Raw genomic sequence first — 14,048 nt, forward strand, 5'->3', positions numbered from 1 at the left:
CTTGTCTCTCATGGTAATTTACACACAACATTACTTTTTGCCACTCTTTTGCACACTCACTCATTTTTCCCATTTATTCACAATCACCTAACAGAAAGAGACATTCTCTCTCCTTCTTTCCCATGTCTCCCAGACTCCGCACAGTCATATAGAACATATTCATCCAAGGGGATGTGATGAATAGGAATTACCCTTTTTGTTTGCTAGTTTCTTCTCTAAATCACATTCCACCCAATTTGCATGTGAAAGAAGATGGAGTGCCCTTCCTAGCTCAGCCATGTTCCCCTAACTGTGTGGCCAGTTTTCAGAAGAATGCTGTGCTGTTTACATGGGAAGAACAACATGATGGGCTCTGTAAAAAAAATTGTAGGTAGGCCCACAGAAGGAGAATTTAGCAAGGGTCACAACATCCATATGGACTGTGTCCTGGAAAATGCTGAAGGCTACAGGTAGCCTTTGGCCCAGATAACCATCCACAGGTGCTGCAAAGCTACAAGATTAATTCCAAGATGAGAAGGAAAATGGCTGAGGAAATAACAAGTTATTTTTTCATTGACTGTCACACTGCTTCTGCGGTGAAAAAAACAGCAGATAGGACATAACTGTCTTATCAACAACACAATACTGGAGGATGGGTTGACTGTCACCCTTCCTTCCTTCCTTCCTTCCTTCCTTCCTTCCTTCCTTCCTTCCTTCCTTCCTTCCTTCTCTCCCTCCTTCCCACCCACCCTTCCTATACAACACTAGAATTATTGAAATTATCTGATTAAAAGTATACATACTTTTTTTTTACTGTGACTTCTATGTGTCTTCAATCTAATAAACATTAAGCAGTCAATAAAACAGCTAAAAATAAAGATAAATAATAACCAAACAATAACATCTTCATTACATTTTCCTGGTTGGCTTAGCTAGATAATTTGTGACTACAAGAATATTTGACTGAAGCACATTCAGCATGTTTTATTTTCCTCAAAAAAGCTAAATGATTAATTAAGCATGTTCTTTTTGCTAATCGGTTTGCTATTTGTACACCTGCATGCCATTCTGTTTGATGGACATTATGAAAGGAAACACAGCATTTTTAAAAAACCCAGTTAAATTAATAAAACTGAGCCTACAAATATATATAGGTCTACTCAGCAGTAGGTTTGGTTGAATTTTATGGAGTTTGTGTTATAGGCATGTATTCAGGCTATTAAATTACATCAAACTTTCATTTTCTAAAAAATGTTTTTGAAATAAATGTAAATCCTTGTACAAATACACTGAGCTGAGCTGGTACATCTTAGAGCATGAACAGGAAATCTATTGCCTCTGATGCTTCAAATTTTCATTATCGTTGACTTTGGTTAAAATATCTAGGATGATGAGATTTGGAGTCTAGAGCATTGAGGTATCTACAGTCTCAGAATCTGTAAAGGAACAAATCTTTCGGGGTACATGAGTTTCTTACTATTTGGAAGCTTTCTTCTTAAGTGGTGCCATTTTTCATTTTCTTCTGCAGTAACAGAAAAACAACAATGATAAAATCAAACTTAAGACATAATCAAGCTAAATTTGGATGCTTTAAAATGTCATTGATTTTAATTCAAGACATTTAAGTACACATTTTAGCACATTTAATCAAATACATTCTTCCATTGAAAACAGTGGACATTAAAAGTTAAGCATAGCTGGATCATGACCAGGATGACTAATGATGGCTGAGATTTTCGGGCACTCATCCATTTGGATTTGTCAGAACCAAAGCTGTTCCGAGAAGTGAGGCTTCCTGTCTTCCCTCCCCATCCTTCACTGCTTGTTTGCAGTATAATTTGTAGCTAATGAAAATTAAAATAATCAGAGAAAACTAAAATAATATTTGTATGCCATTTTTTGCTCCTTCTTGACTGCCTTCCATTGGAATGTGTCACAATTTCCTTTTTAAAGGTATACCAAATATGATAAGGCATACTGGTTTTTTTTTGAGGGGGGGGGATGGCTTAGATTTGATTGGTTGGTTGGAATCCAATAATTGGATGATTTTCCAATTATGAGTTAGGTATGGAAATTGTTTTACCACCTGTTTCTTGGAATATAGAAAGGTGATATTATGATAGTGATAAATGAAGTACTGTAAGTACTTCAAAAGATTAAAGCAAATTCTCCTTCAGGCAGCAGACCTATACAATAGCATAACATACACTTGGCTGCAATCCATCAAAGAATGAAGATTCGTATTAAAAGAAAATTATTGTTGTGCTATTACACATCCATCTAAGCTTAAAAAAATTGACTGTTTTGAACTTTGGTTAGAAAAGACTCATGAGTATACCATGGACAGCCAGGAAAATAAATGGATGAAAAGAAATTAATCAAGATTTCTCACTCAAAGCACAAACGACTTGGTTCAAATTCTCCTACTTTGGAGACATTACTTAGGTCTCTGGAGAAGACTCTAATGCTGGGAAAGGTTGAAAAGAAAGAAAAGAAGAAGGTGATCAGCAGCAAAGTGGATGTCCTCAGTTAAAGTGATGAATGCACCATTGGAAGACCTGAAAGACTCAGGTTAAAGAAAATTATCATAGAGAAAATCTGTATGAAATATATGGTCAACAACAATTTGATGGCACATTCTGTCTGTCTCCTGTCTCTCTCTGATCTCTCTTTTCTCCATCCTGTTTCCATGTTACTTGGATAAAATTCATACTATAGCTATTTCTACTGCATATTTTAGCATGTAAACATATATTGCTTTAAATTGGTTTGGAAGTCCATTTTTGTTCCAAAAAGCACTACAGCTTTTACTCCCCATCCCTCTCTTGGTGTACATAGACATATAGAAAGAGAAGATGGCTCAGGGGTACCCATGTGAGGATGGGGCAGACCATAACTTGCCCTCCCTAACCACGCATGCAACATTCATACGTTGCATGGAGAGCTGTGAAAGAGATCACTCTGCCTTCACCCAAAAAAAGCTCTTCCAGAAAACTGCTGAAGAAGGTGCTATTCTTTACTGCCCTCTCTGGTTTTTGAAGCCATAGATCTTATGCTGAATGCCTTACCTTCTCTTCCAAGTGAAACAATGTGTTTCTCCCAAGCTTTTAAACGACATCTTATATACTTTCCTAATTGCCACGTTAGATAAGACTTTTTAATGGTTGCTTGTTTGTTTTATTCTATTTTATTGTTTGTAATTTGCTCCCTAAATCACCCTTATACATAAATAGTTTAGGTCAATTAAGACGAAGAAAAAATAAATAGATACTCCTATCACACATTATCCAAGAAAAGAAACAGCCTTACTGGTTTTTCTTTTTCTTCTGTAGTCCCTGTGTAGTCTTGACAGCTATGATATTATTACAATCTGGGAATTAGAAGAATCATTACTCCAGGCACATGGTACATGAAGTCGTTTAATATTGTTGATATTGACAGGTTTCATCTCTTCAGAAATATATGCTGTATTTTTCCATCCCTACCTAGACATGCCATCCTGATGTTCTGTGTAGTGAGGCTGCATGACTTTGGTTTCCCTTTTCCTCCATAAGCCTTCAGGAACAATATTGGGCAGGGTGCTCAAACTTGAGCACAAAGGCCAAGACAACCATCAGATGGTACAAAATTGTTCTAAGGTTTTTGGGGCAATTTCTTTGTTGCCAGCTAGTGATTGTTAAAAAGTCCGCAACTTTTTAATAACCCGGGAAGAGGATTAGCTGCATGATTCAGGAATTATTAAAATAAGAATACCTATAATTATTGAAATTTCCCTTGAAGAACTTATAGCAAAGGGAGAAGAGACTGGAACCAAGGTTGTTTGTGGGGTTTTTTTGGGAGGGGGGGGGGGAGGAAGAGAAGTTGTTTATATATGCCAAAGAAAGGGTAGTATTAATGGGTTGTGAATACCAATGAGATCGTTTGCCACTAGAGGCCCCTAGAGAGCTAAGAAACCCAGGGAATAAATCAGACCCGGCTCAGGCCGTTTGTCCTTCAGTTGGATAGGTAAACATAATTGAGGATTCTGCGATGCGAAAGGCAGAGGGAGGGGGAGAGAGCGCACCGCACAACAACTCGGCGGCCCCATCACTTCTCCGAACGTGGAACTCATTGATCCGCGCTCAGCAAGAACAAACCCTGATCGACTATGTTAAGAGTTTCCTTTTCCCCGGAGGGCGGCCGATAAGAAACTGGAGGTGGTTGGATTAAGGATTCTTTTTTTTTTTTAAAGGTCCGAGCCGAGAGCAACAAGTGGACGCCGCTTACTCCAGGGAGCGACTTAGGACGGCGGAATTGCCTTAGCTGCCGGGCTGCAGCGGCTCAGCGCGCCTTGAGCTCCGGGTGGGAGGGAACTCCCCCTAAGCAGCGCCGCGCCGGTTTCTTTTGTCAATAGCAACAGCCTCTCGGCCTCAGGGCGAGAGAATTATTTTGAAAGGGGGGGCGATTCACAACAACGGCTCGGCGCGACGGCGGGGCTTTGAAAGAGCAGCCAGCGGCACTCTGCGCATCTCCGATCTGGTTAGTCAGCGCCACATTGTCAGCTTCTCCTGTCGCTTCCCTCCTCTTACATCTGTTTCCTGCTGGAATCCGGGGTCTCTCTCTCTCTCTCTCTTCTTTCGCCGATGGCTAATTTTGGCAAGATCGAAGCCGAATGAAGCGGTCGTTCAATCTCTGCCCTCGATTCAAAATCCCTGTGAAACGACCGTCGGAATCGCCGGGCAGGAAGCATTTCTCGCGGCGCCTTGGAAAGACGCGAAGAGAAACCGCCGCTCCTCCGCCTTTACTATTCGCCCCTCCCTGAAAGCTACACCTGTGAAAACAGGTTGTTCGGGGACCTCACCCCCCCCGTCTCTCTCCCACCTCACTCCGATCCGCGAGCGCCTTTTTGTCGTTGCCCTGGAGGGTAAGTAGGCAGGAATGTTTGTCTCCCCCCACCATTTCCCCCTTGCGTGATGCTGAGGGTCGTTTTTGCTCTGCGCTATGGCTTTTTTTTTTCTTTTCCAAAGAAGGTGGTCTCCGAAGCATGCTTTGAAAGGCTAAGCGTTTGAATGTGTGGATGTTTCTGTGCGCAGGTTGAAGCCTCGTCTCCCCGGCTTCCCCTTCGTGCAACACGCTCTCTCTCTCTCTCAGACTTCTCTTTATTTGCCTTTTCAATCAAGGTTGCGTTCGTTCATTTTCAGCGACAGAGAGGGAAGGGGCGGGGGAAGACTGGATTTTGGAAAGTATTTCGAAGATCAGTTTTTGTCGTTCGTGCTTCAGATATGTAGTCTGCAACTGGCATCAGTGGCTAGGTATTTTTGTGTAAATGTTTGATATGAACGCATTCTTAACAGTTTGTGGTATAGCATTTACGCAAACAATTATCCACATTATATATCTGTTTATAGCTATGGCAATTGTCTGGCTCTATTTTTCTGCCTAGGTGTAAACAGTCCATGGTCATAATTCTAAATTATAGAGGGAGAGCCATAGCCATATAGACACAGATAACATGACTCTTATTCAACATGTTTGATGTCAAATGTCGTGTCAAATCTCTCCACAAGGCAAATAAAGCAATCTGTGTAAAACAGTGTATGTTGGCGTGGAATCAAACAGTGCATCTAGATATGTTTATACTTACACTGTACCTATTTGGCATTCATACCTGTGTTATAAACAAGCTTAAGCCCACATATATTATGTAATCCGGAGTTACCTGCACATTGCAATCAGTGTAGATGTGCACTCAAAACTCAGTCCTTGACATAAAAGAATGAGATGTAGGTGTGTATATGCCTGCATATTTTGTGGGGGAGGGGTAATTTTATCTATCTATAGATAGATGTACACTGAAATATTGAGTGTGCAGTGTGAGTGGGTGTACAGAGATGGAGAATAATGACTATTGCAAGTAGGCAAATCTGGATCTTTAGATATAAGACAGCATCATTTGTATTTCTGGATTATGACCCATCTGTTTCTCTTCCCCTCCCCCTCCCTTTTTAATGTGTGTGCTTCAGGTTAAATGCTTTTCCTGCATGAGGACAACTGAAGGGTGATTTACCCCTTCCCTCAGATGGGGCACATAGAATTGGATTTTCAGCCTTCTCCTCATCCTCCTCTTGCTACAATTGCTACCATTGCTGCCTGGGTAATATTTTCCTGAGCTTAAAACATTTGTTGATGGACTGTGAATAGTGAGTGTACTGAGACCTCCTCACAAAGTGAACATGAGAAGCTCCTTGAACTTTTTATATCATGTATTGATGCACATTCAATATGAAAATATATATATAAAAAATGAAAAGTAGTGAAAATACCAGCTACTGGATGTTCTGAGGAATTCAAGATCTGATTCCTTTTTTTCCCCTTATTGAACAGTTGTCATTCGTACTTCACTTAGGTGCACTGCTTTCTTGATTCAAAGTGTTCGCTAAAAAATCATGAACTTGTCTCTGTGGATTTTCCCTAAATCACTGAAAGATCCTTTAAGTAGGAGAATCTCTAATGGAAAAGGATATGGTCCAGGATTATTTCCTTTCTACATCAGAGGACTATTTGCTATAATTGGACAAGCACCTTTCTGTAATCTGTGTCAAGCCTTCTGGGCAATAAACAGAAAATGGAAATCTTGTGTTTGAGCAATATGCAAATGTGCAAATATGGGAACATGACAGGCCGATGCTTCCAAGAAATTGTTTTCCAAACCCCAGTACTTTCGCTGTTTTCATGCAGAACACCATGTGATGACTATTGAGACAAACATTTATTTTCCTTCCTGAGTCTCCTAAACTAACACATACAAAATGGAGGTAGCCATGGTAAGTGCCGAGAGCTCTGGCTGCAACAGCCACATGCCCTATGGGTATGCAGCTCAAGCAAGGGCCAGAGAGAGAGAGAGATTAGCGCAGTCTAGGGCAGCCGCAGCCGCAGCTGTGGCAGCTGCAACAGCGGCCGTAGAAACGGGGGCTTCTGCAGGAGGAGGTGGTCCACATCATCATTACCATCAAGAGCAGAGTCGTGGGGCTTCATCATCTCACGGTGGGCCTGCATCACACAGTGGCTTTTATCAAGGCAGTAGAAGAAGGAAGCAGAGGAGGAAAGCAACCCATTGTCTTGGTGGTCGTGAATTTGGTGCCTCTTTTCCTTGCTCTGAGTTGCTACCACTCAGTGGCTCAGAGGAGAAAATCCTCAAGGATTTGAGTGAGGATGAGGATGAGGAAGAAGACGAGGATGTGGATGGAGAAGATGAAGAAGGTGAGGAAAGAATATTCTATTACAACAACGAGGATGGAGAAGATGAGCTTTCATTTACAGAGCAGCCTCCAGAAGATGGTGTGGGACCTGGAGGCTACAGCTCAGTGCGTTATAGCGAGTATGAGTGCTGTGAAAGGATTGTGATCAATGTATCTGGCCTACGATTTGAAACCCAAATGAAGACTTTGGCTCAATTCCCAGAAACATTGCTAGGGGACCCAGCAAAACGGGGCAGGTACTTTGACCCGCTCCGGAATGAGTATTTCTTTGACAGGAACAGGCCCAGCTTTGATGCCATTTTATATTACTATCAGTCGGGTGGACGCCTGAAAAGGCCAGTCAATGTGCCGTTTGACATTTTCAGTGAGGAAGTGAAATTCTATGAACTTGGGGAAGAGGCAATGCTCAAATTTAGGGAGGATGAAGGCTTTGTCAAGGAAGAAGATGACAGGGTCTTGCCTGAAAATGAATTCAAAAAACAAGTGTGGCTGCTCTTTGAGTACCCAGAGAGCTCCAGCCCAGCCCGAATTATTGCCATAGTCTCCGTGTTGGTCATCTTGATCTCCATTGTCATTTTCTGCTTAGAAACTTTGCCAGAGTTTAGAGATGAAAAAGAGCTCATTTTGACCCAGAACTTGGAGAATATCAATGAAACCCTTCAGCTGCAAGGTGGAGGGCTTACAGTTTTCAATGATCCCTTCTTCATCGTTGAGACTGTCTGCATAATTTGGTTCTCCTTTGAGTTTACAGTGCGCTTCTTTGCTTGCCCCAGCAAAGCAGTTTTCTTCAAGAACATTATGAACATCATAGACATTGTTTCCATTTTGCCTTACTTCATCACCCTGGGTACAGATTTGGCCCAACAACAGGGCAGTAATGGTCAACAGGCCATGTCTTTTGCCATCCTAAGGATCATTCGTCTTGTCAGGGTGTTCCGCATCTTCAAGCTTTCCAGACATTCCAAGGGTTTGCAGATCTTGGGTCACACTCTCAGGGCCAGCATGAGGGAACTGGGACTCTTGATCTTCTTCCTTTTCATTGGAGTAATTTTGTTTTCAAGCGCTGTTTATTTTGCAGAAGCGGATGAGTCTACCACCCATTTCCAGAGCATCCCAGATGCCTTCTGGTGGGCTGTGGTGACCATGACTACGGTTGGTTATGGGGACATGAAACCCATAACAGTAGGTGGGAAGATTGTTGGCTCCCTGTGTGCCATTGCAGGTGTGCTGACCATTGCATTACCAGTGCCAGTGATTGTCTCTAACTTTAACTATTTTTACCACAGAGAAACTGATAATGAAGAACAGACCCAGTTGTCACAAAATGCAGTCAGCTGCCCTTATCTCCCAACAATACTCAAGAAATTCCGAAGTTCATCATCTTCTTCCACTGAGGTCAAATCAGAGTATCTAGAGATGGAGGAAGGGGTTAAGGAATCTCTTTGTATAAAGGAGAAAAAGGGCCAGGTTACAGGAAATGGGAAAGATACCACAAAGCAGAACTGTACAAATGCAAAATCTGTGGAAACAGATGTTTAGCTTTGTGCGTTTCCAACGAATTTATGCATTGAAATGTGCAATGGTTAAAAAAAAATGAAATATGCAAACAGGTGTTTAAACAAGCAGATAGGAATATGCCGCTTGCTGGTTAAACATGAATTACAAAGCATTAGTAAACTTGTGTTATGTATCAAGTAAATGATATACCTTGTGAAGGGGGATTTACATGAAGTAGTTTCAAAGATTATATTTTTACTAGAATGCAAGTGTTTTGCACATGAGGGAGACAATTTTATTTTTAAGGAAGTTGTGTTTACCTGCCTCACTTGCTGCCCACTGGTAAAAGTTAGCATTTCAAGGTATTTACTATGTAAGAAACAATGACATTCAGTAGCCATGTATTCATTTGTTAATGCTTTAAAAACAGCTACCATAATCCAGTGGATTCCATAGTCTTGATTTTTAAAATGCTAATAATTTTGTGGGGAGATTTATTCTATGAAAAGTCCAAATTTAACCTTAATTTGCTTAAAGATGGATTGATTTTTTTTAAAAAAATGGATATTCAATTGTTGAAGATGCTATTGAGCCCCAGAAATGGTTTATTTTTATAACAGTCTTTTGAGACCTTGAAGCAATTGTAAAGTAATATGTGGATGAATCAAGTAAGGAAATCATTTAACATGTTCTGGATGCAGTGAAAAAGTGACTGGATTGCTTTTTTGCACTACTTTATATGCTGGAGAATTTATGACAGACTTCATACTGTGAATGTTTACTAATGTTCAATGACAATCATTGGAAGCGTGAATCCCACATCTTTATTTTCTTGTATTATTCCTTGTGTAATGCTGTTTGGCTAAGCGGCTAACTTTTCATGAATTCCATGAGTCTTTTAATTATGAATATCTGTTATCTGGAAAAAAAGGATTGTGAAGTAAAATTTTATAATCATTTCTCCTCCTAAATAAGTCTTTTTCAAATCTTCAATCTACCAATCACCCAATCACCCCTCCTTTAGTCTGAGGGATACAGTAGAAACATCTATTCATGATAAGTAGGCAATGTATGTGCGTATCTGTGTGCCATTTGGATTGGATGAACAGGGTATATAATCAAACATAGCAGTAGCCATAGGTAATGCAAAGTGTATTCAGCGCAGAAACAATTTCACAGAATCAAAGACATGAGGATATAAATAATGTGTTTTATGTTATTTATACATATCAACAATAGTTAAATATTTCTGGGTAATGGAAAAGAGTAATGTTGTTAAACCAGTACAATAATGGGTTTACCTAACTTGCAAATATGCTAGTTTGAAATTTTCTAATGGAAGCATATAGTTCAATGTGTTGAAATAGAATGTAAGACACAAAAATGTTAGTTTTGCAAATGACATAATTAAAACCTGGGCATTAAACAAATTATGTAGATATTCATCTGGTATTACATTTGGATCAGTGCCACGGCTTTTTTGTACCAGATCCTTATAAACTCCAGGAGCTAGCTAGCTATCAAAAATAGATTTGGTGATTTAAAAAGTGTTTTTAAACATACTTGCTTCTGTGGGCAGTTGTTAATCCAGAATAAATGATGTGAAGAATACGAGTCTGGTGAAAACATTGCAAAATTCTGAATTATGCAAATAACTTTTTACTAATAAAACAACACTGAGGTCTGGACAGATCATAGTGAGAATAAGTTTCTTTATAAATCACTTGAACAGAACAGAACAGAAATGTGTGTTTTGGACAAATGTTTTGCAATATGTTGTCTAGACTTTCAAGCTACAATGGTAAGAAAGTTGGAGCTGTAGTCATCAGATTAGAAAAATATGGTTTGGACAAGAAAATTATTGAAATTTTAAACTGAAAATAAACAAAGTTTTGTTGTATTAGAGAGGGAGAAACTTAAGAGGATTATCTTCCATTATTTTTAAAAAATAATGTGTAGATGATTGATCAGATTCATCCATTATTTTGAATAAGAGCGGGATGTAATGTCTTATTTTTCAACAGAATTATAACTGTTAAGTGATACCTGCTGGAATATGTTTTTCTTTTTTGAAGAATGTTGTAGGAAAGCTCAGCATCTTTTGACAATATCTTGGTAATCATTTCTCTTTTTTTCTCTGGAATGTTTCTTCAGTTTCACAATATAAACTATAATATTTGGATCTTCTAGTATTCTCCCATTTAACTAACTGTCACAGTTCAGCTGTACAAAGTGACTGTAGCTTTATAAAAATTTCCTACATCGTTCTACTTTGATAATTGCTTGAAGCTAATGCATTGTGATTAATGATGGGATTTAGTTACCCACAAAACTCAACATCTATTTAATTTAAATTCTGGAATGTGAAAAATTTTACCCAGTATAGAATTTCAGCTTTTAAGAAATGTTTATAGTTTTTGACTGAGACCAGTTGTGGGATTTCAAAATTTTATCCCATATTATTCTCTATCAAACAATAGTACATATGATAACTAGTCACCACCAATTTATCACCTTAAACTTTTTGACAAATGATATACCTTTCTATGCCAACAGTTGCCAGAAACCTCCTATAGCTAATGCACTGTTTAATACTGTTAACAAATGAAATACTATCTGCCCACCAGCCAGTATTAACTGCTGAACACAAATAACATTGAACATTGATTAGAGCTGTAAAATTAGTAATATTTAGAAAAGAATACCCATGTTCACAGAAGATAACTGTGAAAAGAAAATTTTGGGAACAGAATGCAAGCAAAATGTGCTTTCAGAAGGGAAACTGCTTGTCCTTATTTTAGCCTAATTGTTTTTAGCAAAATGTCTCATCCTGTTTTGGAGATGTAAGTAAGAAAGCTGGAGAACAGATGCCCTCCCCCTCAATCTACTCACTGCTCCAGCCTTTTGAGTAGGAGGTGGCACATGCCAAAGATTTAATGTAGTAGTTTAGCATATAATATGTAGTTAACAATTACCTAACAATTTTACATCGAGTAGTTTCACTCCTTTTTGCATTATATTAAGAATTTTGAGTTGCCTGGCAGGTTTTGGGGACAATATCGCAACAACTCTGGGCAATATTTTAAAAAAGGAGGCAAGTTGGTTTGAATTATTCCTATACCACGATGCTGAAGGTACTTTTAGGAGGCATTTCTGCAGTTAGTATAAGCTATAGATTAGCTAATGAATTATCTGTTCAAGGTAACAGATAAGTCAAATGTTAGGAGAGGAAAAATTTTGAGATAGTCAACAAGGTAAATGCAGATATTTTTTGTTGATATTTTTTTTAGAATAGCTTTAGTAGTACAGAGTTTGGAAAGTTTCTGAAAATGGCAGGAAACCAAGTTATTTTTGGCTCTCGTGGTTTAGAGATATTATTTGTACCTGATATTTCCTTCAAGACTTTAAATGTGTATGCATTGCACATGCATCCCGGGGCTGTCAAGTAATCAAATGAGTAAAATGATAAAAACTCCACTCCTTATGTACTTGTGTATGCAAGTGCTAAAGGGAAGAGTTTGTACAGTGGGATGTTTTTTGCTATTTTGATATCTTGTGGTTAGGAACAGATGCCTATGTGCATATATGATAGCATCTCACTGAATCTTTGCAAAAGCCTGAAAAATGCTGTTAGATGAGTTAGCCTAAAAGATAGTGATCGATCTAAGTTCAACAATTAGCATAGAGTAACTGCTATTCTGCTTTATACTGATCCTGAAGCAAGCAATTTTCCACTTATGCTAAACAGAAATGATAGGCATCATTCTGAACATAATTAAACAGAACAAAAGATTCAAGGATTGGTTTTCTAACAGTTCAAAGATTGAATTCAAAAATTACTCCTAGACTATTCTATACTGCTTTATTCTAGGTTTCCATTACCTGATACCAGGTCCTTTGTTTCCGATAATTTCTTGAATTTCAGACTCACCATTGCCTATCAAAAATGGCTGCCGAGGGTAAGCATAATATGGATTCAATATGATTTCCAGCAGATTACTTCGCCAAATTCTCTGAAATATCTTATAAGGTATTCTCCTACTTGTGTTTGAATACAACAAGCAATACAAGAAGTTTTAGTTGGGAGGCATGGTAGAGATTTAAGTGCAACAGCACTACTGTGAAACATTGAAAGTGATTGGTAAATACAGACCATTTGGGGGAAATCGCTTGAAGATAATAGCAAGAAGGATGCTAAACAGTGAAATGTGCTTGTAGAGAGAAGCAGAAAGAAATCTTCGAAATGCTATGGATTAGAGAACAAGTTTAAGGCTTTGCACAATGTTTGAAATAACATCTATGATTAACAATGCATAAAAATAATATTTCTTTACTTAGCACTGAGAAAAAGCAAACAACAACCCCCATAATCATGAATAGAATAGAATAACAGAGTTGGAAGGGACCTTGGAGGTCTTCTAGTCCAATCCCCTGCTTAGGCAGGAAACCCTACACCACTTCAGACAAATGGTTATCCAACATCTTTTTAAAAACTTCCAATATTGGAGTATTCACAGCTTCTGGAGGCAAGTTGTTCCACTGATTAATTGTTCTAACTGCCAGAAAATTTCTCCTTGGATCTAAGTTGCTTCTCTCCTTGATTAGTTTCTTGTCCTGGCCTCAGGTGCTTTGGAGAATAGCTTGACTCCCTCTTCTTTGTGGCAGCCCCGAGATATTGGAACACTGTATCGTGTCTCCCCTAGTCCTTCTTTTCATTAAACTAGACATACCCAGTTCCTGCATTTGTTCTTCATATGTTTTAGCCTCCAGTCCCCTAATCATGCTTGTTGCTCTTCTCTGCACTTTATGCAATATTCTCTGCACAATATGAATTCCATATTCTTTATAGGATAACAGTAATGAAAATGTTGATAGCTGGAAATTAGAAATAAAAATAAATTGCTTAGCTTTATTCACTATTTTTAATTACATGTTCATTACAGAGAAAAGTAAGGAAAGCACTGTGTATTTACTTGCTTGCATTAACTATTATTTTTAACTCTTTTCTTCTAAAATTAGAATATGCCATGAGGGTTTTTTCCTACAGAGTCTTCACTAGAAATTGCTGCCTAACAATTGCAAAAATTGAAATCTGTTGAGTTTCTGTTCAAAATCTGGTAAAGCATTCTGGTTGAAGAAATGTAGGTAAGTGGAATATTGGCTTTGTTGTTTTGTTTTTTATACGTATGTTCATAATTTTCAATAAACACAAGCACTCTTTACAATTTTGGGTGATGGCACAATAGCATTTTAAAGAAGCTTTCTTATATTAGAAATCACTTTTTTATTGTGATAATAGTAGGGCTAGGGAAAGGAGCAAGGAAGAGAAGGGGG

General features: G+C 38.5%; 1 protein-coding gene and 1 long non-coding RNA gene across 4 annotated transcripts in view; both read left to right on the forward strand.

Moving 5' to 3' along the window:
- The first annotated feature begins 3,870 nt into the window (after positions 1 to 3,870).
- KCNA4 (potassium voltage-gated channel subfamily A member 4) lies at positions 3,871 to 9,673 on the forward strand. 3 transcript variants are annotated; one of them, XM_087921226.1, is made up of 2 exons: positions 3,871 to 4,882; positions 5,982 to 9,673. In XM_087921226.1, exon 2 carries the CDS (start codon positions 6,768 to 6,770, stop codon positions 8,754 to 8,756), a length of 1,989 nt encoding a protein of 662 aa, XP_087777352.1. In that variant the 5' UTR covers positions 3,871 to 4,882; positions 5,982 to 6,767; the 3' UTR covers positions 8,757 to 9,673. The 3 variants fall into 3 exon arrangements, with proteins under 3 accessions (XP_087777352.1, XP_087777353.1, XP_087777354.1); XM_087921227.1 differs by having other exon boundaries at positions 3,871 to 4,497; XM_087921228.1 differs by lacking the exon at positions 3,871 to 4,882 and adding an exon at positions 5,073 to 5,270.
- Positions 9,674 to 11,958: 2,285 nt separating this feature from the next.
- The window catches only part of LOC148128142 (uncharacterized), a 39,996-nt gene continuing 37,906 nt past the window's right edge, over positions 11,959 to 14,048 (forward strand). Inside the window, exons 1-2 of the long non-coding RNA XR_015740925.1 lie at positions 11,959 to 12,673; positions 13,734 to 13,859. This is a non-coding gene — a long non-coding RNA (uncharacterized LOC148128142). The remainder of the gene's footprint in view (positions 12,674 to 13,733; positions 13,860 to 14,048) is intronic.

Source organism: Pseudonaja textilis, chromosome 1, assembly GCF_049901715.1.
Source record: "Pseudonaja textilis isolate UNSWEBS1 chromosome 1, rPseTex1.2, whole genome shotgun sequence".
Taxonomy (NCBI): Eukaryota; Metazoa; Chordata; class Lepidosauria; order Squamata; family Elapidae; genus Pseudonaja; species Pseudonaja textilis.